This window comes from Puma concolor, chromosome C1 (assembly GCF_028749965.1).
Source record: "Puma concolor isolate L17-30 chromosome C1, mPumCon1.1.hap2, whole genome shotgun sequence".
Classification (NCBI taxonomy): domain Eukaryota; kingdom Metazoa; phylum Chordata; class Mammalia; order Carnivora; family Felidae; genus Puma; species Puma concolor.
In genome coordinates, this window is record NC_141674.1 from 41,649,853 (window position 1) to 41,675,367 (window position 25,515).

The following is a 25,515-nucleotide window of genomic DNA, read 5'->3' on the forward strand; positions in this document are numbered from 1 at the left end:
GCTCAGGTCATGATCTCACAGTGGTGAGATTGAGCCCTGAATCCCAGCGTGGAGCCTGCTTGGTATTCTCTCCCTCCCTTTCCTTCTGTGCCTCCCCTGCGTGCACTAGTGTTTGTGTGCGCTTTCTCTCAAAAAAATTTTTTAAATTAAAAGAACAGATGATTCAGTCTTATAGCTGCTGAAGGTCATTCCTTTAACTGCCAGAAATTTATCATAACTGTGTTTTTATGGGAATCTTTTAGAATTTATTATATATTTTCCTGCCTTCTCTGTATAAAAGTAAGGTTTAAAAATTAAAAAAAAATAGTGCATGCTCACTTCAGAACATATGGAGAATACAAAAAAGTTATGCATTTGGTAAATACCACACAGTTAATATATTCCATGCACTGTACTAGTTATAGAGGATATAATCGTGAATAAGTGCCGTGTTGTCTTTGACTTTACAGAGTTCAGTCTAGTATAAAGTAGAAAATAAAAATAATGAGGATTGAATTTCTCATTAAAAATGAGAATTTCAATTTTAATTGAAATTAAAATAAAATAATGACATAAGTAAGTCATGCTTCTAAAAATTTTTTTAAATATGTATATATTTATACATATTTATATTTATACATATTTATATATACAAGTATATAAAATAAAAGTAGTAGTGTTTCCCACACCCTTTCTTTAGAGATAAACACACAGTTTGTTAACTTCCTAATTTTACATAAAGTTGGAGGGCATAAAAGCAGGAGCATTTAAAATGAAGAGTAATTACATAATACAAAGCCATCTCATCCATTTTGTAGCAAGGAGCTTTACTTCTAACCAAATTTGGCAACTCATGTGTCTTTTTTTTTTAATTTTTTTTTTTTTTTTTTTTTTTTTGAGAGAGAGAGCACGAGTGAGCATGAGTTGGGGAGGGGCAGAAAGAGAGGGAGACACAGAGTCCGAATGAAGCAGGCTCCAGGCTCCCCGCTGTCAGCACAGAGCCTGACGTGGGGCTCGAACTCACATACCATGAGATCATGACCTGAGCCAAAGTTGGACGCTCAACCGACTGAGCCACCCAGGCACCCCAGCAACTCATGTCTTTTTAATGAAATCTACAAGTTGCAGAATTTTATCTGTAAAAATTGGGGCACTAGTACCTAATATAAGCTTTTAAAATTAAATAGTACTAAAGGGCTCATACAGTAAAACAACAGCCTTCTGTCTCTGCTTTCTCTGTTCTGCTTGCTTTACTAGCCATTTTCAGGCTTTTTAGTTGTTTGTACTGCTGTTTTCATAGTATAATACCTGGCATTTCATTCATTTAACAGATATTTATTAAGTACCTAATACATGTCAGTCCCTGTGTTAAGAAGATACTAAAGATATATTGGTGAACAAGGCAGTACACTGTCATAGCCATTGTGTGGTTTATAAAGGGTGTTTATTCCTAACCTTGAACCAAATAATTCTTCTGTTTGATAATGCACTGAGAATTGCAAATAAAATAAACTTTTGGAGCATGGTCACCGTGGTCACGAGATAGTACAGACTGCTTCTACCATATGGCAAGTGGTGTTTCGATTCCATATGACCAAAGTTTCTATGTGGAAATTTGAGACTTTTGGATACTGGTTAAATAGTGGAGCTGCATGTCCTTCTTCCAAGAGTTGTCTCTTAATGTTACCTGTTCCAGTCATTTGGCCTGAGTTGCAAAGCAAATTCATAGGTATATATTCATTTACTATGAATATAAATGTAATATATACATAAACATAATTGAGCCCTCTAGCAGAATATTTTTGAAAGTAGTGGATGAATTCTGTATGGTTAAAATTTTCTTTTCATCTTAATAGCTGTAGGTAAAATTGGCCTATTTTTTGCTTGACCTCTTGCCATTTGAAAGACCCCCTCACCCTGAGTCTTTGTGTTTTTATTTTTCTCAGGTTGTTTTTTGTACTCCTTATTCATCCTATTGTATTCTTCTTTATCTTGAACAAAAACAGAAGTACTAATTTAATCACATAATAGCCTTAGTTATGTAGTTCAAAGATAAGTATTAAAGACTTTTTTTTTATGCATACATTGGAAGTCCATTGCTATATATGGGTTTAAGGCATTGGTCCCTTAACTTTCTTCTGAAATAATTTGTAGATTTTTTAAAACCTTTTTTTAATGTTTATTTTTGAGAGAGAGAGAGACAGAGCGTGAGTGGGGAAGGAGCAGAGAGAGAGGGAGACACAGAATACAAAGCAGGGTCCAGGCTCTGAGCTGTCAGCACAGAGCCCGGGGCGGGGCTCGAACCAACGAACCGTGAGATCATGACCTGAGCTGAAGTTGGATGCTTAACTGACTGAGCCACCCAGGTGCCCCAATTTGTAGATGTTTTAAAAAACAATTTGAGTTGCCAAATTTGCTTATGAGTCCTCTAGTTTCTTGAGATAAAATGGGTCAAGTTGCCCTGTATCACATAATTATTTTTCATCTTAAATAGTACATCTTTCATGCACATTAACTTTATGCTAGGATTAGGAAAGTGAGAACTATATGTAACAAATAGTTATCTCTAGCATGAAACTAGATGAACGGGTAGACTTTGGATTGTAGCTGTGGCCTCTTTAAATGTGTAACTAGAATGTAGAGTTTTTTTTGTTTTTTTTTTTTAATTTTTTTTTTTCAACGTTTATTTATTTTTGGGACAGAGAGAGACAGAGCATGAACGGGGGAGGGGCAGAGAGAGAGGGAGACACAGAATCGGAAACAGGCTCCAGGCTCCGAGCCATCAACCCAGAGCCTGACGCGGGGCTCGAACTCACGGACCGCGAGATCGTGACCTGGCTGAAGTCGGACGCTTAACCGACTGCGCCACCCAGGCGCCCCTAGAATGTAGAGTTTTATACACACACACACACACACACACACACACACACACACACACACACACACAGTAGAAGAAAATTGAATTGTCTTAAGAGACCATCATAACTCATATATTCTATTGCCATTACCCCTAATCTTAATACTTCAGCTTATTAATAAAAAAAAAAACTAATAATAATCAGGTCCACTAAAATCTTACTAGAACTTTACTATTTACCCTATATTGTCAAAAATGATAGTGCATTATATTTTGAAATGACTGACCGATGATGATGATGATGATGATGATGATGATGATGATGATGATGGTGGTGGTGGTGGTGGTAGATTTGGAGAACACTTTTTAAAAAAGTGTGACACTTTGATAGACACTGTTAAATATGAAGTCACTGATGACACCATGGGTCTTTCTGTCTAGTTGGGGAGATAAGACATAAGCACATGATGGACCTGGTAAGCAAGAAAGATATAAATAAGTATTATGTCTCTTATGGGGTTAAACAGTACAGTACATAGAATTAGAGATGGAGGCTTTTTTCCCCTGCAGAACTGTTGGATCAGCCAATATTGAATTACATACTTTGGGCTGCTCAAGCACAAAACTGCTAGAAAGGCAGATATTAAAGGAAAATGTTAAAGGGTGTTAGTGAAAGTTGCTAGACATTGACCTTGTCCATCTGGCAAAATTCATGTATTTTTCTACATCACTGTTTATGGTTTGATATTTATCATACAATTGATGTTTATTTTCATAATCTATTAACATAGAAAATCCATTATTAAGCATTTAATATGTGCCAGGCATATGGCTAAATATTGAGGATATAATGTTGAACCAAATCAGATAGATCCTTGCCTAATTAAGCTTACAGTCTAGTGGTGAACATGAACATTAATGAAAGAATAATGCAAATAGAGCAGTGGTTGGTGGGATTGACTGCTCGAGGGGCTTAAGGGAAATCCTGGGGTGATAGAAATATTCTGTGTCTTAACTGTGGTGATTACATGTATGTATACATTTATCAAAATATGTTGAAGTGTACATCTAAAATAGATGTTTTATTTTATGTAAATTATCTCACTTTATGTAATTAAAGAGTATTTTATGTAATTAACAAGAGTATTTTATGTAATTAAAAAGTAACTCAAATACATGTAAAATTATAGCTGTGATAAGTTTTGTAAAGGAGAGTTATAGGGGCCATGAGAACATAATAGGAATTCACATAGGTGGGGAGGATAAGATGATGAATAGCAGTAAATTGAAGATTTGTGTCAAGTGGATAAGTGTAAAAGAAGTAACAGCCGGCTCCAAGCCTATGAGCTTGGAAAGTCCATGGCAAATTGAAGAAACTTGAAAAAGGTCATTATGTGAAATGCAAAAAATGAAGGAGTGGAAGGTGTAAAATGGACTAAGGGTGTAAGTAGAGCTAAACTTTGTAAGCCATTGTTACAGACTGAATTGTATCCTAAGCACATTGGAAAGCAGTTGAAGTTCTTTAATTGGTTGTGGTAGGGGGTGAGGAGGGGGTAATTAAATTGGCTTTGAAAACCAACTACTGTGGCTATAGTGTTAAGACTGAATTGGAGGAGCTAGGGTAGATTCAGGAAGTTTATTGCAAAAGGCCCAGACCTATAACCGAGTGGTGATAATGGGGAGAGGTGGGCATAATTGAGAATGTATTGGGGAGGTAAAAATGATGGAACTTGATGGATTGAAGGTGGAATGAGAGAGGCAACATGGACTGTCCAGTTTATGGTTTGCATATTAGAGTGGATGGTAGTGGTTATCGTTTACTGACATGGAGTACTGGAAGACCAGGGTTTTGAAGCATGGGTTTGGGAAAAAGAGATTGTGTTTGGTATTGGCATTTTGGGGAAAAAAAATTTACATTAAACTGTATGTATCTTTAACATTGAGTGCAGCAAGCATTTATTGAGCCTTCTGTGCAGGGCACACTATGCTAGTTGTAGGGGATAAGCAACAGAGCTAGAAAAATTAAGGTGCTTAGGAATTTAGTAGTTGCAGATATACAAATAACCAGAAAGAAAAATAGTAAGGGAAAGAAAAGGAGATTGTCCTCCGGAGCAGTAAGTTAATCATTTATGTCTGTGATTCCCTGCATTTTGGATAACTGTTAAGGCCCTCTAAATTCGAACTTTTGATCTAATGTGAAGTTATGCCATTTAGTTTCTTGAAGCATCTTCACAAACCACCTACATTCCTTATGGAGCTGTGGCATAACAGCAGGCCTACGATGTTTCCTGTATTAATAAAACAGGCACCCACGCTTTTGTTTACTGATGAAGTATCTTTTCCTCCCCTCAACTCCTTCCCCCCAACCCCCCCGCACGCGACACAAACAACTCTGCGGAAGTAAGCCAAAGCAGCAAGATGAAACTTGGTTCCACAGCTGCCAGATTTTTAGATAGTAAACTAGAAGTCGGTGGGTGTAGGTGGAGCAGTTTTTCGTCGGTAAATTCTTCTCCAGTCGCCACGTTATGGGAATTCCTGGGGCTGAAGTTCTCAAGCCAAGCCCAGCTCCCTTGAGCAGTGACCTCCCTTTCCTAAGGAGTGCGTGGGCTCAGCTGGCAGCAGCTGCACGTCTCGAAACATAGGTCCTGCAGCAGGCTTGGGTTTCCAGCTCACAGCCCCCGAGGGGGGCCCCGGGCTCCGTGAGGAAGCAGCAGGGGTTGGGTCTGGGCTGAAAGGCAGGGGGGCAGGCTCTACGGTGCCCACCGCAGCTGCCAGTCCCTCCCGTGAGTAGACGTCTCCCTCTCGCCTCTCCACCCAAAATTGGCCTAACGGCCAATCATCAGCCGCTCACCTCTTTTACAGCAGGTGACCTATGGCCAATCGCCAGGGGTTTCTTTGCCAGGAGCCGCCAGGGCCAGCCAATCGGTGCAGCCCTTAGGCCCGGGCGGGGGGCGGGGCAAGAATGGGGGGCGGTTAAAGGGGTGTCCCGGGGGACTGGCGGAACCTGAGTGGAGAGACTTCACTGCATTCTGGGGGATACGGACTGGGGGAGAGAAAAGGGGTGCTTGGAAGCGGCACCTAGTTCCCTCCTCTGGAGGCACAGAGGGCGGGGGCCTTGGCGAATGGCTTTCTTGCTGGCCACTTGCGGAGTGAGTAGACCCAGAGGGTCTGGGAAAGGGGCCGGCCCCCACCCCTGAGTCCCCGGGGTCCCTGCTGCCTGGCCGGGCCGGGCCGTGGGCGCGAATGTCGCTCTCTCCCCGCCTCCTTTCCGCTGCCCTCTGGGGTGAGTAGGACGACGTGGCCACCGAGGCCCTCTCTTCTCGGGGAGCTCTCCTCACTTCTTCGGCTGAGATGGGTTGGAGGGTGAGGCTAGGGGTCATTCGCCACCAAACCAGACTGGAGGGTATCTCTTCCCCTTTTTCTCATTTCTGTGGAACTCACTTTCCTTTTCGAAAGCTCTCTCAAGATATAAACACAAAAGTTAAGCTTTCTCGTAGTGTGAAAGCTTAATTTTGACCAGTTGCCCATTAATAGAATCTCCAGTTGCAGGCCAAACATTTTATTTTTGGCCCTGTTGTTCTTTTAGCCTGGCCTAGTATTTTTTGTGTGTGATAATTATAGGTGCTATTATTTGTGAGGGGGGGGGGGTGTTTTTATTCTTATTTGGTAGCTTGTACAAAAAAATTAAAAACCTTGGAGTAATATGGGGTTCTCAGAAAAACTGGAGGTAAAGGTTTAGGTTCTTAGCACAACTCAGTAATGCAAAGTTGAATATAATGAATAGGGTAAAAAGCATGTTTGAATCATGCAATTTTTTCAGCATTCATACCGTACTTCACAAGTATTTTTGTTATGAAAGAGCTGTATTGAGCCAGAAAACTTTTTGCTAATTTGAAGTAACATTTGGTTTTGCTTGTCCGTTAAATTGTTTACTTTTAGCTGTGTTCAGGGAATTAAAAAACAATCAAGTAATTATTTCTCCTACTTTTCAGTGGAGAAGTTTAGGCATGTAGTTGCAGTTTTAAGAACTTTTGTAGTGATATTTAAATTGGAAAATTTCAAACACTGTTTGTGAATCATTTCTCAGAACATTGCCTGTGTTGAATTAAGTGATAAAACCCTTTAAGGATTAGGATCAACATCTTTCATCTTCTTAAAAAAATTTTTGTAGCTTTCATTTTTTGTGCAGCTTAGCAAGAGACAAATAAAATAATATCTTACCTTCCCTAACTCAGGGAAAATATAAACCACCAAAACTCGGACTTTTAGTCTGAGAGCTTAAATGAGAAATAAGGAATATCACAGACAAGCCAGATCTGTTTCCAAGTGTCCTGAGTTTGGTTTTGACAGAGATGGCATTATGCTTGAAGTGCCTCTCAATAAATACTAAGCTGCAAAGGCTCTTGGTCACATCCATTTTGATATTTCTAAAGTTCTAGGTGGATTTTTTTTTTAATGCAAAAAGATTGTATTCAGTAATAATCTAATCACCCAGCCATCCCCAGATGATATGAAGATCATATCAGGGAGTTTAAGTTTGATTCAACCAGGAAGGAGCATCATGATCCAGCCATATTCTGCTGATTGGAAAATCAGGCTGTTGCATGGTGTGCAGTCTGTTGCTTGAGGAAGATAATACCAGGCTTTTATTCTGAAAGCAAATTCTAGGGTATACCCCTGCGATATGTGGAGTTCTATCAGTGCCTAGACTTTGTAGTGTGGAATGATAACTGATGTTTATGTGGATTCTATAGAAAAAGACAGTTTTAATGTAGTTAGCCTATTATATTCAGCAAGGTTTTTCAATAAAGATTTAAACAAAGGTTATGTTTGAAAGAATAGTTCTTAGCGTGAATATATAATTAAGCCAAGTAAGTCTCCCTAAATATGTTACTTATTTATATCTTAAAGTTTATTTATTTTGAAAGAGCACAGAGGGTGTGGGGGTGATGGTGTGGGAGTGTGACAGAGGATCCGAAGAGGATCAGCTCTGTGCTGATAGCAGAGAGCATGATGTGGGGCTCCAACTCATTAACGGTGAGATCATGACCTGAGCTTAACCAGATGCTTAACTGACTGAGGCACTGAGGCGCCCTGCCCTCTCCCTAAATATTTTAATTAATTGAAGTTCCACCATACATAGGTAATTAGTCATTTAAAGCTGTTTTCCATCTCCCTTATTCATGTCCAGTCACCAGATCCTGTTAAATTTGCGTTAGTAATATATCTTGGATTTGTCCTTGTTTTCCCACATGATAATGCTTTAATTTAGGCTTTCATCATCTCTTACCTAGACTTTTGCAAAACCTTCTAACTAGTCTTCCCTCTCCTCACATTATTTATCCCTAATCAGATCAGTCTCAGTCATCAGTGCTTAAAAATCTGTTTTGAATCCATTTTGCCAAAGTCAGCTGTCTGTCAGGTCCAAGGCCCTTCACAGCCTGGTCCTAATTTATCTCTCTTTAGTCTCAACTTAGCTAGCTGCAGGTGCTCTACCCAAGTTATCCACTCCAGCACTGTGAACTGTTAATTATTTAGAACATGACTTAGCCTCTCAGCTCTTTGTCCTTAAACAGCCTTTCCCTCTTGCTTAGAATTATAATTGCTTAGAATTCTAGCAAGTGATAAACCTCCAGTTCTTCCTTTCACTTACAGCTCACATCTTACTTTTTCTCTGAGGTCTTCCTTCAGACAGAGCCAGTTAGAGTTACTCTTGTCCTTTGTCTGTGTGCCACTATAGCACTTTGTTAATATCTCTGTATTTGAACCTTCATTGGATTGTATTGTAGATTTTTTGTTCACATGTCTGATTCTTGCATTACACCCTGACCTCCAGAGGTCAAAGGTCTTTACTCATCTTTGTATCCCCAGGGCCTTTGTCTGTAGTCCAGTGCTTGGCACATAGTAGGTGCTCAATGAATGCTTGTTAAATGGTCAAAATATATGACTTAACGATGTCCTAAGTGTGCAAACTCAAACTTAGCTTTATCCCCTGTGAGGTAGAAATATTTCCTAAGTCACCAAGCTCCCTAGTTGCTGCCACTTCTGAGAGACAGGATTGGAGAGAATATTTAGAAACAGTGTTATAAATGGTGAGCAGATTCCTAGGCAAACTCCCTCTGCCCCCCAGTCTGTATGATCTCTGATGTATTTTGAAGAATACTGATTACAGTACCAGCACTAATTAGTTCTATGGTAGTTAGTATCGTAGGAAGTCAGAGTATGTTGCTTGGAAGGGGTGAAATTTGAGCTCATTGCAGAAGATTAGGTAATGATTAATTATATTTGCTGTTTTCTGTATTGTCCTTAAAGATGTCCTTTGGAGACCATGATAGTACCTGGCACATAGCATATTCATTGAATATCTGTGTCGTGAAGAAATTGTTCCCAGGTGTGTGTGTGAGAGAGAGAGAGAGAGAGAGAGAGACAAAGACTTTACATTGGAGTTCATTTATTTCTGAAGACACCTTTAAGAACTTTGCTTCTTCGCTATATTTTATCACCTCATTTTGTTTTTTCCAAAATGTGCCACTTCGGTCAAGTTATTCTGCTTACTCCATTGTTTCTTTGCATTCTCTGCATTCCAAAGCATGTTTTAAAATCTGGTTACATTGGTCTTTCTCACTCAGTTTCATGGTTATACTAAATGATAGTCTGCTTGTATTTTAACATTCTTTGTTGTATTGTGCAGGACTTGGCTGCAGTTGGAACCTACAAGTTCTTATTGTCTTTATTTAAACGAAATTAATTTTTTATAAAAGTAAATAAGTGGACTCCAGGTTTTTCCAGTGCAGAAAGGTTATTTACTCACTTGATGAACATGCTTATTTACCTGGAGATACTGGCTTTACAGGCTCCTAGAGTTGGAAGTGATCTTAATGTTTTAACACAACGTCTATCTATTTTTATAGTGGAAAAAACAGTTTCAGAGAAGCCAAAGGATTAGCCCAAGGTCACAGTTAGAGACTAGATTAACTAGGCCTAGAGTCCTATGATTCTTGCTCTTTTGACTATAGAGAGAATCAGAGTGCTAACCTGCTGCTGTTCTCCATCCTTTGCTCTCCTACCTCCCCAAACCCTAGTAATTTTTCCAGTTAAGCCACTAATTTTGATTTCTTTTCAGATTCAGCATCTGAATCTGAAAAACATGTTCTCCTTCCAGAGCATATTGTCCCTCATTTGGCCTTCTTCTCTTTACAGCCTCTCTATGCTTATACTAGCCCCTGAGTCTAAGGATGCCTTTTCTGGTTATTTTCCATTTTCCTGCAGACTGATTCTTTGCCCTTCTCTGCTCTTTGCTCAGGAAGGCTGACCTTTACAGCCTGTGTCACCTGAGGCTCTTTTTCCTTTGGATTCTGGTTGGGGTTAGCCAGTGGGAATGGGAGGTAGTGACAGACGATGGAAGGAGGAAAAGCGAGAGCTCTTGCGGTCTTTATTCCTCTTGCTACTCTGTTTTGATGCATTTCTGGCAGTGGCTATGCACTATGTTAGAGCGTCCTTTGATTAGCTCCTCCTCCAGTTCATCCTAGGTAATGTTTCCTTCCTTGTTCCTTTAGGCTTGAGGTGGTGAAGGCTTCCTGCTGTTCCTCATTCCTGGGTCCAGCATCCCTTGTTAGTTTACTTAACCCTGCTCTCATTTCTGTAGCCCCATCATTGAAGAGAAGTTCAAATACTCCATTATGGTGTTTCCTGCCTCTGGCCACTGCTATAATACTTTCCCCCTCACATGTCAGTCCAAATCTTGTACTTCACAGTGCTACCTCTGTGAAACCTTTCTTATCCTCTCAACTTTCCCCTCTGATCTCTTAGCACTTTTCTCATAACACTTATTTTACCACGTTTGAATCAATTATTTGTAGACAGATGTTTATCTTCTCTTACAGATTTGAAACTTTTAGGGCACGGTCTACATCTGATTCATCTTGGCATCTAGCACAGTGCCATAGTCAAAAAAGATACCCAATGAATAAATCATTATTGTAACGCTGAATTCCAACCCTAGAACGGTGTAAGTTTCCTCAGCTTTTTGAAATTAGAGTGTTCTTATGAAATCTTTCCTAAGTCAAAATGGTGTAAAGTGAAGAAGCAATTACCATAAATTTAAGTGGAAAGATTTCTGAAGGATCTCAGACCCTAAAAATAACCTCTCAGACTTTTCTGACACTTTAGGTCGTCTTGCTAATGGATGCTCAAGAAATTTAGATAAAGCACAAATGCTCACAGATACAGTTCAAGCTGTGGCAGCATAATGGCTGAGATGCTTAGTGTAGTTCCCAGAGAAGGAGCTTGGTGGTGCCATTCTTGATTGTGGTATTTGCTGCCTCTAACAGCTTGCTGCAAAACAAATGTTGAATGCTGTTTTTGCTTTGTGCCTTTTTTCATAAAAGCAGATACCCTCTTCAAATATCTTTTGGTTAGTGAAAATAAGTACTGATGAAGGTCTTTTGTGAAAGCAAAGTGGTAAGGTGGACTTTTGAAAGATCAGGGGATACCTGTATGTGTAAAACTGCTCGTGAGAAGATTTGGCATGAGAAGAATGAGGTTTTAGAGGGGTAAGTCAGTTGTCATTGCCTGGTCTTGTGTTTTTTGTTTGTTTGTTTTTGTTTTTAGTTTACTTATTTTGAGAGAGCATGTGGGTTCATGAATTGGGGTGGGGCAGAGAGAGAGGTGGAGAATCCCAAGCAGCTCTGCACTGCCATTGGAGAGCCCGACACGGGGTTTGATCACACGGACCAAACCATGAGATCATGACCTGAGCCGACACCAAGAATTGGACGCTCAATCAGCTGAGCCACCCAGGTGCCCCTGCCTGGTCTTGTTTTTTGTACTGCCTGTACAATACAGTGTCTTATCTGTTACTTCTTTTTTTTATTTAAGAAGTTTTACCTAGCCCTAAAAAAGCCAGCTTCCATTCTTGTAAAATAATAAATCCTTTAGAGTAAACAAGTTATTTATGCTTTTTTCATGATACACTGATTTATAATTTCTTTGATTACTTTTTATGTTTAAATGCTAACAGGTAGGGACATTTCAGAATTCCTTCATTTGCAACATTTTTATTGAGCACCTCTACAAACCAAGCACTGGCCTTGGATACAGTTGAGAACAACACTGAGTCCTGTCCTGATATATTCTAGTTATGTTTTAGACCATCTTGATAGATTTGTGACCACAATTAAACTAAATTAGGGTAATTTTCTATGACACTTTTAACAGCTTTAGCAAAAACTGAACCTGTTCTGTTTAATGTTCACTGGCAGCTAAAATGAGATATACAAAAACTGCTTTGGCATATATGATTTTTAAGGGATATATGCCAAACCAATTACAGTATTTATTCTTTTTCAGTGTTGTTCTTCTATTTTTGTTTGGTTGGTTTATGTGAGATTTACGCCTTTTAGTACTTGTCTGTTGGTCTGACTAGTTCATCATTTAGCTCCTGTTAGATATTGTTTCATTTTCAGTGTTTTATGTTTTGCCATACAGAGAGATCTGGGTTTGTTAGAGGAATATATCAAGTTTTGTTTTTGAAAACATTTCATAATCAAAATTTCAACAACTATTATGCTGTGAGAATTCTGCAGTTATTTCAAAAATTGACCTACTAAAATACCCAGGTTAAGGATTCATGTGCTTGAATATGAGTTTCTGTTAGTTATGCTTAGAGCAAATATCCAGTATTTACCTAAAACTTTCATTTCTGTGGGCCCTTAACAATAGTGAGACTTTTTTGCTTTCCAGAATGCTGTTAAACCGCATGCTAGGTAGTAGTCTGAGGTTGGGGAAAGGAAGAATGTATTTTTTCCATCCCATACTAGTTAGTCACTCAGAGCTTATATAAATCTTGGAATGAGTTAACCTGTGACTTGTAAGAAAGAGATGGCCAATAGCCTGACAGCTAGTGTGTGAAAAGAAAAGCTTTGGCTGATTGCCACCATCACATGGTCAAACAGGGCTTTGTTAGAGGGAGTGATGTAGTGGGTGTTTTTGTCTTTCAGGAGTTTGCTTTCTTGAATGTTCAGTTATTATGTTATTGGCAGGAAGGATATAGAAAAAAATAGGTATTCTGCTTTGTTTTACTGGCTATTTTTCTTCTTGGCATTTATTTCAACATAGTGTTTGCTAATTTTTTAGTGCCCTCCCCCCCCTTTTTTTTTTTTTGCTAGTTTGTGCTTTTGATCTGTAAATGATATTATAAATCTGTTATGCTACATTTTGCTTGGAAAGGTGTACCTGAGCAGCTGTATTGTCAAATTTACTCTCAAGACATTTTACGCATTTATAGATAATTGTAAGAGAATAATTTTGCAAGCTAAAACAGTAATAAAACTTTTGAAAAATATTTATAAACCTGCAGTTTCCAAATATTTTTACATGTTTTTGAATTAAAATAAATATATACTTATTTTTAAAAATCAGAGACAAGTGAATGTATAAACTAAAAACTATACCAGTCCCTGTCTCATATACCCCCTTTCCTTAATCCCCATCCCCGGTAATAATACATGATGTATTTCATGTGTTTTGTTACTTGCATTTTATTTCAGAGGGGAATATGTGTATAAATAAGATAACTTTTAAAAAATGTAGCTTTTATATTATTTACGTCTCCATTTAGCTAGCATAAGGTAAGCACCCAGTTAATATTAATTACCTTGAGTTATGTTAAAGCCTTACTTCTGTAATTGGCTTTCTACATTGAGAGCCTTTAACCTCGTTTTTCATTTAAAACAATGTTTTAAGTAATTTGCTGCATTCTGACAACTCAGAGGCAATCTCACACACTTTCCAGGATGCTAGCTACATTCTTTATAGAGAAGGAGCCCATACAATTTATTTTCCAGACTGGAACACTTTTGAGATTGAAGGAGGCTGCTAATAATTTTTTTCTGAGACAACAGGCATAAACATTGATTACCCCAGACGAACTAGGATATGTGGTCATCCTATTCATAAACTTCAGGTTTTTATTTGTTGTATTTAGTTTTGTTTTTGTTTTTTTTTTTCAACGTTTTTATTTTTATTTTTTGGGACAGAGAGAGACAGAGCATGAACGGGGTAGGGGCAGAGAGAGAGGGAGACACAGAATTGGAAACAGGCTCCAGGCTCCGAGCCATGAGCCCAGAGCCTGACGCGGGGCTCGAACTCATGGACCGTGAGATCGTGACCTGGCTGAAGGCGGACGCTTAACCGACTGCGCCACCCAGGCGCCCCTGTTGTATTTAGTTTTGACAGGACTTTTTATATGACTTTATTGAATAAATTGAGAGAACTCTTGGAAAAACAAGCTATCAATGATTTAAAAACAGAGGAAAATGGTACAAATCCCAAACCTCTTTTGTGCAGTTGTAACCAAGTCATTTTATGCAGTCAATATTAGTGTTTCCTTCTATAAGTTCTTAGGTTACATTTAGGGTCAGCATTAGATGAAGAGATCATGAAGAATAAGCAGTTGTGCTAAGAGTTATGATTCAAGTTCATGAATTTTGACACCGATGTCTGTACATAATTCCTGTTTGACAAAGGAGTTGTCTTTCCCAACTGTATGAGCAATTCACGTTTGCTTTGTGGTATATATATTTTTTAAACAGAAACTTAATACTATGTATAAGCCATTTTTTTAAACTCAAAAGTGATTCCTTTTTTTAAAGAGCTGATGTGCTTTCAAAAATCAGTTTATTTTATGGTGAAAAAGGCTTTCTCTATGTTGTTTGAGTCTTTGTGACCACAATAATAATTCAGTACAATTTACCTTTTATGATTCAGGCTTAATACCCAATACTTTCCTGAAAATCTCAAATGGAATTTTTTTTTCTGATCTATTTTCTATAACTGTATTTTATGACTTGTTTTGTGTATTGCTCATACCTACATTACTATTATCTTCAGAATTTATCAACTTACTGTTTTCCTTTTTTAAAGGAACATTAAATACAATTTCACTTAGGCTTATATCCTTTTTTGATTATGGGTCTCTATTAAAATTGCATATGTTTTATGGTATTATCTGGTTATTAATCAGTTTTGTTTTTATCAAATATTCATTGAGTGCCCTCTTTATGTTAGGCACTAGTTAGGCCCTGGAGATAATGAATCCTGGTTATTTATGATTCCAGATTATGAAGAGGAAGTAGAAAACTTACTGCTGTGTTACTTTACAGATATTCTTTCATTTCATTTATCCAACAACTTTGAATGGTTTGTTATTATGCCCATCTCTAGATGAGAAAATGGCAGTGGGGAAAGTAGCTTGGCCAGATCATACAGGTAATTGGTTAGGAAGTTGCAGATTCAGGATTTAAAACTAGATCAGTCTGACCTTAAAGCTTGTGCCCATTTTAGCTCCCTCAAGCTCCTTCAGGCAGTTTTTCTATTACATTTTAGTGCTCTTATGCCATGAGTTCTTTTCAGACATTATTGTGATTTAAGAGAAAAGTTTAACGGGTTAAAGTCAAAGGACTGGGTTGAAATCCCAATTAAAGAAAACTCCTGCCTCATGACTTGGGTAAATGCTTATAAAAATAGGGTTAATGTCTGTCTACCTTACTGTCTTGTGATAATCAAATGAGAAAACTTATAAAGTATCTACCAGAGGACCTAATACTGTGAAAAGATTTTAATATAGTACATCCATGGTGAATCCATGGTGTTAGAACTACAGAAAAAAAACCTTATAGGATATTCTTGGGGTACCTAGCACTGCTGGTAAGTTAACTATAGCTACCATGTTGATAAAAGAACTTGCTTTGGAGCCTTAGGTTATCAGAACATTGACTTAAATGGAAAATAGCGTGAAGTTACAGTGGAGGAAAGTATTTAGTAATAGGCTCAGTTTTGCTGACAGTTTTGAATTGATAATCTTCACTCCAAATGAATTGATAGTGGAGTAGTCTTTAGGATTAAAAATAGAAATTCTTCCCTCAGAAATTCCTTTAGGTGAGGTGAATAAACCACAGAGACAATAGGGATTATAAATGTTTTCAGGTTTTCAGCAATCCAAGAAAATCACAGAGTAGTATACTTGACATAAAATCATAATCTGATTAATATTTCTGGTTTCTTTAGTATACTATTTTCATCATTAAGCCAACTTTTAAGTCATTTGATAAGGAGACAAAATGGTGTCATTTCTCAAAAAACTTAATTTGCTAATAAATTTCTAAGGAACAGAAAAGCCATTAAGTTTGGCATAAAATATTCTTTTTTTTTTTTTTTAATTTGCCACTTGCTGCTCACGTACCTACTTTTCCTCTGAATATTCAGTTACAGGTTTTTCTCTTATTATTCCTTTACTTAATTATTGATGTCAGACTCACAGCATGGTAAAGTAACTTTCTATTCTCTCTTTTCCTTACTTTTATGGAAGATCAGTACCACACTTGCTTTTTTCCAGTCTTCTGGTATCTCTCCAGTTCTTGAATTTTCAAAAATAATTGTAAGTGATTGAATTGTAAGTATGCTCTATACTTCTTTCATTGGATGAAAGCCTATCTGTGATGCATGTCATCTCAAATTGCTAATTGTGAACTTAAACTTTCCAGATACTCTCATATTTTATCAAAATGACATTTCTGCAAAGTTTTCATTATTTTAATTATCGGATGTGTATTTTGCTAATTTTTAAAAAATCATCTACTTTTGTCTGGATTCATGTTGTGTTTTTTTTTTTCATTAGGAGGCTTGTTTTCTTTGGTGTTTTTCCTTTGTTAAATTTTTAAGCTGCTACTCCCCTTTACAATTCTACTGTTGATAACTTATTCTGTTTTCTTGTTATTCTGAAGTTTTCTGTGAGATTTATTACATGGTCTGATTTCTCTAATATATTTTCCTTTTCTCTTTTTGCAACATATTTTTATTATATACTATTCCTATATAAGAGAAAGCAGAGTATAGAGTACTTAGTCCTTTATGTTTTTGCTGTAAAATAAGATTTGATATGAAAATAATTACTCATTTGTTAATTTCACAGTGTTATTTATTCAGCCATAGCCCTTCCTGTTCTGTGTTAATCTCCTCCGTTCCTCAGATTACTCATGACTTTCTTATTTCCTGATTCTGACCTCAACAAGACCTTTAACCACCTTTTACCACCTTTACCTCCACTGTTCATTACTCTTCCTCTGTCACCAGGAATTACTTTAAAAGCTCTTAACTGCCTGCCTCAAAAATTGCCTCCTGTACTATTTTACTAAAAGAGTACCTCTACAAAGCAGTTACCGTTCATATGTACTTCAGTTTTAAGGACGTCCTTGCAATACTTTTTTTTTTAATGGAGGTGAAGCATTTGGTTATGTGTGTGTATAAATAGTGTTTAATGGCCCCAACTGAAGCCATTAATAGGGATTCATTTAATTTTGCTGACATTTGTTAGCTTTGAAGTGCTTTCTGAGAAGAGAAGTGATGCTATTCAATATAAGTATTAGGAAGATAGTAGGAAGTACTTACATACAGCTCTGAGGCAGTCTGATGTTCTTCTGGCAGTCTAGATATTATTTTTGAAATTGGGCCAAATGTTTCTCTCTTTATATATTTTAAACTGAATATATAGATCTTGGCTGGTGTTGAATCATGTGTTACTCTTCTTTATACAGCTATAAAGTCTTGATTTTATAGCTTCCTTTATTAGCAAAGGATTCTTTTTTGTTGTTGTGATTTTTGTTTTTAAAATGTTTATTCATTCATTTTGAGAAAGAGAATAGGGAAAGGGCAGAGAGGGAGAGAGAAAGAATCCCAACCAGACTCCACACTGCCAGCGCAGAGCCTGATGCAGTGCTCGAAACCCCAAACTGTGAGATCATGCCCTGCGCCGAAACCAAGAGTTGGGCACTTAACCAACTGAGCCACCCAGATGCCCCTATTAGCAAAGTATTCTTGAAAACTAGAGACTGTTTTGTTTTTAGTATATTTGCCACATAAAGGGGCTTTTTTTCCCCCTTTTACGTTGATTTCTAATTTTATGGATGTATGTAACTTACAGGTTTCGTTTCTTTTGTTCCAATTTAATTTCTTTTACATCACAGATCATTTGCCTTTACTTCTCTGTAATAGTTGTGTTTAAACTTTAGGTTCACCTGGGTGGCTCAGTCGGTAGGCTGTCTGACTTCGGCTCAGGTCATGACCTCACAGTTCCTGAGTTAGAACCTTGCATCGAGCTCTGTGCTGACAGCTTAGAGCCTGCAGCCTGCTTCAGATTCTGTTTCCCTCTTTCTCTGCCCCTCCCCCACTAACGTTTTGTCTCTCTCCATCTCTCAAAAATGAATAAATGTTAAAAAAAAAAAATTGAAACTTTAAATGAATTCACACAGAAGTCATCAAATGAGAACTATGGCTCATTAATATAGTAAATTAGGGAGCAGCAACCTCTTCGGTCCTGACTGCCAAAAGTGCAACAAAACCACTTTGGTCACTGCTAAAGGACAAAAGGGAAGAAAAGAAAGACCTGAAGAAGGAAGTGAGGGGGTAGACAAAGGGGAGGATGAAGACAACAGAAAGGCAAGAGGAATCTTAGGGAGGAGGGGGAGTGGAGTAGACCCTTGTCAAGGCATCAGTAGCTGCCAGATGCTGCAGTCAGTGCCACACACATTTATTCAAGGCTGAACTATCCCTGAGGGTATAGCATTGAATGAGTGGTACATCTGCTTGACCCAGCCAGCTTGTTCTCAAGAGTTACTATAAGATGCCCCTGTAAGAAATATGAAGTCACACACTGTCTTAAAGGATCTGCTCTGTTTGTTCTTAGTTCTTTTGAAGAAAGACCATTCTCAACATGGTGTAAAGGGCTATATATTCTGATAATTTGTTTTAAAACAAAATTCCATTAAAAAGGACATGAATAAGTGTAGGGTCTTATTGTAAATGTTGAATAGAAAGAGGAATAGTTATGACTTAAAGGGAATTTTTATGAAATAGTATATGTTAGGAGGTAACGAGTTCCTTGTCTGTTGAGATATTTAAAGACTAGAAGACTTTTTTATTTACTTATTTTTTTACATTTATTTTTGAGCAACAGAGTGAGACAAAGTGTGAACGGGGGAGGGGCAGAGAGAGTAGGATACACAGAATCTGAAGCAGTCTCCAGGCTCTGAGCAAGCGGTCAGCACAGAGCCTGATGCAGGGCTCGAACCCACGAACTGTGAGATCATGACCTGAGCCGAAGTCGGACGCTCAACCGACTGAGCCACCCAGGCACCCCTAGGAGACTTTCAAAGACATTGTAAAAGTAACTTCAGGTGGGAGGTTTTAGAGATGGCTTTGTTTCTGTGTACTTACTGTAAGTCACAATACATAGTAACAACTTGGCATTTTCTTCTAATGTGAGGAAGTAGTTTAATTACTATCAGTTGTCCATGTTGATAAATGTGTGCATGTTGTTTTATTGATTGCAGATTGGGCAACTATACATTTTCTGTTTAAGTACATTAGAGATGTATGGATTACTGTGCAAGGAAGTTTAGGCTAGTGCTGGGCTTTTACGCTAATAACTCTTGTTATAAACCTCCTATTATACATTACATAAAAATAGATTGGTAAGTAGATCTTTGACTTGGATGTTACGACGTGTGGAGTTTATTCTGAGGTTAAAGGAATGTTGTGGAGGACTATCTAGAGGCAGGTCTAAGAAGAGAGCCACGTTGAGGTTCTATGATTATAGCAACATCAAAGGATTGTTTTTTAAGAATTAATTTAGGTGGGTTTTAGATCTCAGTAATTGAAATCCAGTTTATTTCTGTTTACAGGAGGGTTTTTAATCAGATTTGTTCAAAATAATATGTTAATTACATTTTGGATTCAAAAGAGGGAAAATTCTTAAAAGTTACATTTTCTAATTGTTTAGATGCTTTACCTTTTATTTATGACTACGCCATTAACCTTTCCAATATTTAGCAAGCATAATGTATTTTACTGATTTTTAACTGGATCTTATTGTTACGTTAATGGCGGTTATGTTCTATTGCTGTGTGAAACAAAAACTAAGCCAAGCAGTTCTAATTTTTCTGTGGTACAGTAACATACAAAGAAATTACTTCTTTCATAATGCAGTACTGTAGTATGTCTGAAATGTAATGGATCTATCCTTCCTTTTCCACATCTTTTATTATCATGCTCTACATAGTAAATGTTTTTAATAGGAAGTTGTTTGGATTATCTTTTAAAATGAAAATGTTTAAACCACAGTTTTATTATACACGATGTTTATTATGATTTTTCTTAAATTTTGTTTTTATGCATGACATTTCATTGGGAAGGGATATTTTAATACTCATTCAAGCAGTTTCTTTACATGTATATATTTAAAAAAACAGGCAGTTGTATTGCCTTTGAATTTGAAAAAGAAAATGGGTTACAAGCTAAGTTGATTTTCCCATGGTCTAATATGACTTAAGTTTTTGTTTTCGTTTTTTTTTACTGTTCTGATTCAGAATTTGAAGCAAGAGCAACAATAAATGCTAATAGTAGTAATTGATTGTATTAGTAATTGTCTTAAGTACTAGCTGTGGTATCAATAATAGTATGAGGAGGATGCCTATATTTGGCAGTTAAGAAAACAGCTTAGAGAGACCTGTTAGTGGCTGAGCTGCAATTAGAAACCAGGCTTGCCAACCCATTGTTGTTTTCCATACTATACAGTCTCAGTCTGGTGTTTGAGATAATGGTTGTAAAAGTGCTTTAGTAATAATAAAGTATTGTGAAGAGATGAGGTGTTGGTATAATACACAATGAACCCTGGCCTCAATTTACTAAATTGGGAATGTGAAAATGATCAGCATGTTTTGGCCAATAAGTGAAAATCAAGTATGGTATATTTAACTGGTATATTTTACCCATTCAGTGATGAATTCTGTGGTTGGGTTGGGATTGTGACATTAGTGGTTTGTGACCCTTTTTAACTGCATGACATTTGGGCATGCAAGTATGGCAGGCTGGTAGTCTTGTTCAGTCTCCAACTTTGTCTTTTATTTTTTAAAAGATTTTATTTTTAAGTAATCTCTGTATCCAACATGGGGCTCAAACTCAAAACCCAGAGATCGAGAGTTGCACGCTCCACTGACTGAGCCAGCCAGGCACCCCACTTTTTGTCTTTACACCTAGGATTGATGTGTTTTTCAGTCGGAGATGATTACTTTTGAGTAAAGTTAAAACATAGGAATCCCATGCTCTTGAAGTTTAAAATTTTTAGTGTACAAAAAGTGGGACATGCAAATGCTGGACCCTTAAACTGAGAAATGAGTGGACCCTTTAAATAAATAAACATTTACACCGTGTCCAGAGTGTAGTGTTCATGCCAAGGGTGAAAGTGAGTAGGGAACTTGATTAAGACAGAAGTATTGTCATTTTCACTTAGAGAGGGCCCTATTCTTAGAAGAGGTGAGAATTTTGAGGTTCATTTTTCTTTTTTAATAAGGAAGGAGGAGAATGCATCAGTGCTAATGGGGTGGGTTAGGGAATGAGAGAACTAAATAGAATATGAAGTTAAGATAAGGGACTGGAGGAATCAAAGTGGGGGTAAAGTAGGAGGTAATCAAGGTGGTGATCGAGGTTATTTATCTAAATTACTGTTGCTCTGGATATCACTGGGAGCCATTTTGGGAGAGAATAAAATGATTCTGAAGAACAGGGTGAATCCTAATTTAAGCAGCAGCACATGTTTGATAAGGGAACAGGGCTAGAAGTTCATGAGGGAGATTGAGGTACCCCTATTCTTGGAGAATTTAGATAGTTTAAATATGCCTATTATTTATGTAAAAGTACTATTTTTACTTCAAAAATTGAAATGTCATGTATGAAGGATGAAGTATCTATCTTCTGTACTATTAAACATTGCATGGGTACTGTTAGATTTATTACAAATTTTCTTTTTCTCTAGGGTTTGGATTCAGGATTTGTTCCTAGTGTCCAAGACTTTGATAAGAAACTTACAGAGGCCGATGCTTACCTACAAATCTTGATAGAACAATTAAAGGTATGGCATTAGTTTATATACTGGATTGGTATAAAGTAGTAAATGTTACTGAGCTTCATTCTGAATGTAAAGTTATTTGATGTTAATTTGAACCCCTAGATGGTTCATCAGCAGTTTTTAAAGCTGACTTATTAAAAGATCTGGGTGACTTACTCATAGATCTTTATCTCTGATTTATATTGACAAATTGTATAATGCACTTTTTTGGCCATTAAAAAATAAATATCTAGACATAATTAGAAGAAAGCATGATAAGATTAGATTCATATTCTGTTTTAAAGTTCTTTGAAACTGGTAAATTTTAAAGTCGTTCAATTTCAAAAGCCTTTTTCCATTTTGGGGATTGGGGGTTGAGAGAGATCATTTCTCTACTTCATTTATTATTACTGAAATTGTCTTTTTCAATTCCTACTTTAAAATTAATTACAAGCAGGGGCTTCTGGGTGGTTCAGTTGGTAAAATGTCTAACTTCAGCTCAGGTCATGATCTCTTGGTTTGTGAGTTCAAGCCCTGTGTCAGTCTCTGTGCTGACAGCTCAGAGCCTGGAACCTGCTTCAGATTCTGTATCTCCCCCTCTCTCTGCCCCTCCCATGCTCATGTTCAGTCTCTTTCTGTCTCTCAATAATAAATAAACGTTAAAATTAATTAAAAGCAAAAGTCCTGGGAAGAAAAAGAAGTGTTAATAAACTTGGATCACAGAGCAGAAAAAGTTTAGATTTCAGTTGATATTTTAAGTTCAGAATGTTTTCTTTTGCTTGTAATTCTACCAGAGTAATTGAACTTGACCGTTTAAAATAATTCAGTAGAACTGGATTTGATACAGTCCTTTGGAAAAATGTACGTTACCTTAAAAATACATGTAGATCATCCCTGGAAGAAAAGTGTTCAAGAACTAAGGTTTGCTGTTTTATGTTTAGTACACGTATACAATATAGTAAAGTGGCTTGATACTATAATCGTTTTCTTTTTAATCCTGTAGCTTTTTGATGACAAACTTCAAAACTGCAAAGATGATGAACAGAGAAAGGTTAGTTCTATAATCATTATTTTGCCTTAAACCATTTTAAAACCAAGAGCCTTTTAGAGAAATAACAGAAGGACCTCAGTGTTTTGGCTACTATAATAGTACTGTTTACTGTTTATGGTAGTACTGCTGTACAGACCAGGGCGGGGCAGAGGGGGCAGGGAGTTCTGGGGAATTTCTGTTATGGTTTCATAATTAAATGAGAGGGTAATGTACAAAATTTTTAATATGATGCCCATTTTGTTAAGTACCACCTTCTTAGGAGTAAGTTCTTTGTTTAGAGGTTTTTAAATGTTGAAGGTAGAAAGTTTATTTTTTTAAATTGATTTGTGGTCACTTCATATAGTAAACTGGCAAGAATTTGCAGAATAAACAAGAAGCCACAGTTGAGGAAACAAAACAAGTGTTGCTTTAATTATATTTCCCGTACTGCCCTCTGTGAATTTCTGACAATTACTTTGTATTTTGAATATTGCTTTCTTCCAGTTAACATTTTTTCTTCTTTGATTAGATTTCCTAATGCAGTATCATTTATTTTTGTGTGTGTTTCTTTTGACTGTAGCTTTGCATTTGGCTCTTTTACACTTGATAATTGTATCTGTAACTCATGTTTAGCTCCCTTTCCATTCTTAGTTTTGGAATTTAGTCCCATGTCATTTTTAAACAGCTTGGCAAAGTTTAAGGTAGTTCTGAAACACGTGTTTTAAAATCATATAGTGAATCAGTCTATAGAAAAGAGACGTTTTTTAATAAAACGAATAAAAATGTTTTGTATTCTTACAAATGTTGAATTGAATCACATGAATTTTATTTGCAGATGTAATCATTTTCTTTTTAATCCTGTAATCCATAATCCATAAAATATCTGAATGTTTTATTTAATGTTTGATATAAGTTTTAAAAAGTATAACCAAAAGTACTCCCTTTCCAACTTGCTTGTACTCAGAGTTATGAGTACATTTTAGTAAAATTCTTTAAATGATGAGTAGAAAATAATGATATCTCTTTGTGCTTCTGATTATTTCTGTTTAAAACATCTCATTTTTCACAGAAAATTGAAACTCTCAAAGAAACAACAAATGTAAGTTATGTGTTTGATAAACTCTGGCTTTGCATTAGAAAGTACTTTAAAATGCTGTTTCTATTTTAAGCTGCCACTATTAAGAACAATTGAGATTTTAATTTTTATGAATTTTTTACAAGGCTGTTTAAGAATTTTATTATTTTCAGGGAGCCTGGGTGACTTGGTTAGGCATCTGACTCTTGATTTCAGCTCAGGTCATGGTCTCATGGTTCATGAGCTGAAGCCCCACATCGGGCTCCGTGCTGACAGTGTGGAACCTGCTTTGGATTCATATTCTCTCTCTCTCTCTCTCTCTCTCTCTCTCTCTCTTTCCCTCTCTCTCTCTCTCTCTTTCCCTTCCTCCCTCCCTCCCTCTCTCTCCCCCCCGCCCCTCCCTGCTTGCTCTCTCTCAAAATAAATAAACATTAAAAAAAAAAGAATTTTATTTTCTAAAGGAGTTAAAAAGACTAAATAATCCCTCTAATTGAAATGGACTTCATGTGCCATTTTATTTGTTTCTGGTCTTGTCTGTCTGAGATTCTTGGATAAAAGGTGTCATCCATGCACAACGTATATTCTCTTATAATTAAAATGTATTATGATTCAAGCTTCCTGATGTACTGGCCTTCTGACATTATGTAATAGGCTACTCATAAGATCTACATTTTGATAAAAGCCTTTTTGAAAACAAAGTAGTAGTATTCTAGGTTCACCAGTATTGGGGTTAGAATCCTTTACTCTCTATAATTCCATAAAAGTCTTCAATAGATATTTTAGGAATTTACATTAGGGTTACCTGCCATTGATCTAAGAATTTGGAAGTTAATCAGCCCCCTGTTTCTTTCTGTTTGAAGTGTTGAAAATCCGTTTAGGATGTTATCAGTATAAATTAACAATTTTTAGCATTATTTTTAAATTTTTTAATGTTTATTTTTGAGAGAGAGAGAGGGAGCACACACGAGCATAAGTGGGAGAAGGGCAGAGAGAGAGGGAGACACAAAGTCTGAAACAGGCTCCAGGCTCTGAGCTGTCAACAGAGAGCATGACACAGGACTTGAACTTGTGAACCGCAAGATCATGACCTGAGCCAAGGTTGGACACTTAATGACTGAGCCACTCAGATGCCCCTTTTTGGCATTCTTTAATGATTTATAGAATTGCTAATGATAACTTCATCTGAGACTGTCAATATATTAGAACCCACCAGATATCCAGAGAGGGTATTTCTTGTATAGTATAGACTTAAATCTTGTACATTTGAACTGATTTTTATATCTAAAGTTGTATCAAAAGACCATTTTATTTGGTGCAAGATCCTAAAATCAGTGTCCTGTTTTTACAGAGCATGGTAGAATCAATTAAACACTGCATTGTGTTGCTGCAGATTGCTAAAGTAAGTAAATTTTACTTTTGATTCCTTTAATTTAATGAGATTTAAAAATTGTAATAGCATTTCTCTTTAATAGTCCGGTGACCTGGTTCTGAAATATATTACCTTTCTGCAGTAAATTGTGGGGTTCCTAGTACTATTGAACAACTGTGTATTTGGATATTACCTTAGCAGCATGTGCCTGGTTTTGATAAGGTAATTTCTGATATGATGACTGGAAGGAGGGGAGCACATTTGAATG

The 25,515-nt window shown here is 36.9% G+C and overlaps 1 protein-coding gene across 10 annotated transcripts in view; it reads left to right on the forward strand.

Annotated features, from left to right (window-relative positions):
• Positions 1–25,515, forward strand: part of OSBPL9 (oxysterol binding protein like 9) — a 194,143-nt gene that overhangs the window by 124,357 nt on the left and 44,271 nt on the right. For 5 of the 10 annotated variants that reach the window (XM_086716949.1, XM_086716952.1, XM_086716950.1 and 2 more), the window contains 5 exons: positions 16,203–16,271; positions 21,702–21,797; positions 22,777–22,824; positions 23,873–23,902; positions 25,227–25,277. In XM_086716949.1, coding sequence (XP_086573075.1) covers positions 16,203–16,271; positions 21,702–21,797; positions 22,777–22,824; positions 23,873–23,902; positions 25,227–25,277 — 294 coding nt within the window. Of the gene's footprint in view, positions 1–5,813; positions 6,120–16,202; positions 16,272–21,701; positions 21,798–22,776; positions 22,825–23,872; positions 23,903–25,226; positions 25,278–25,515 lie in introns of those variants that run through there. The other 5 variants (XM_086716951.1, XM_086716953.1, XM_086716956.1 and 2 more) reach the window with 3 other exon arrangements.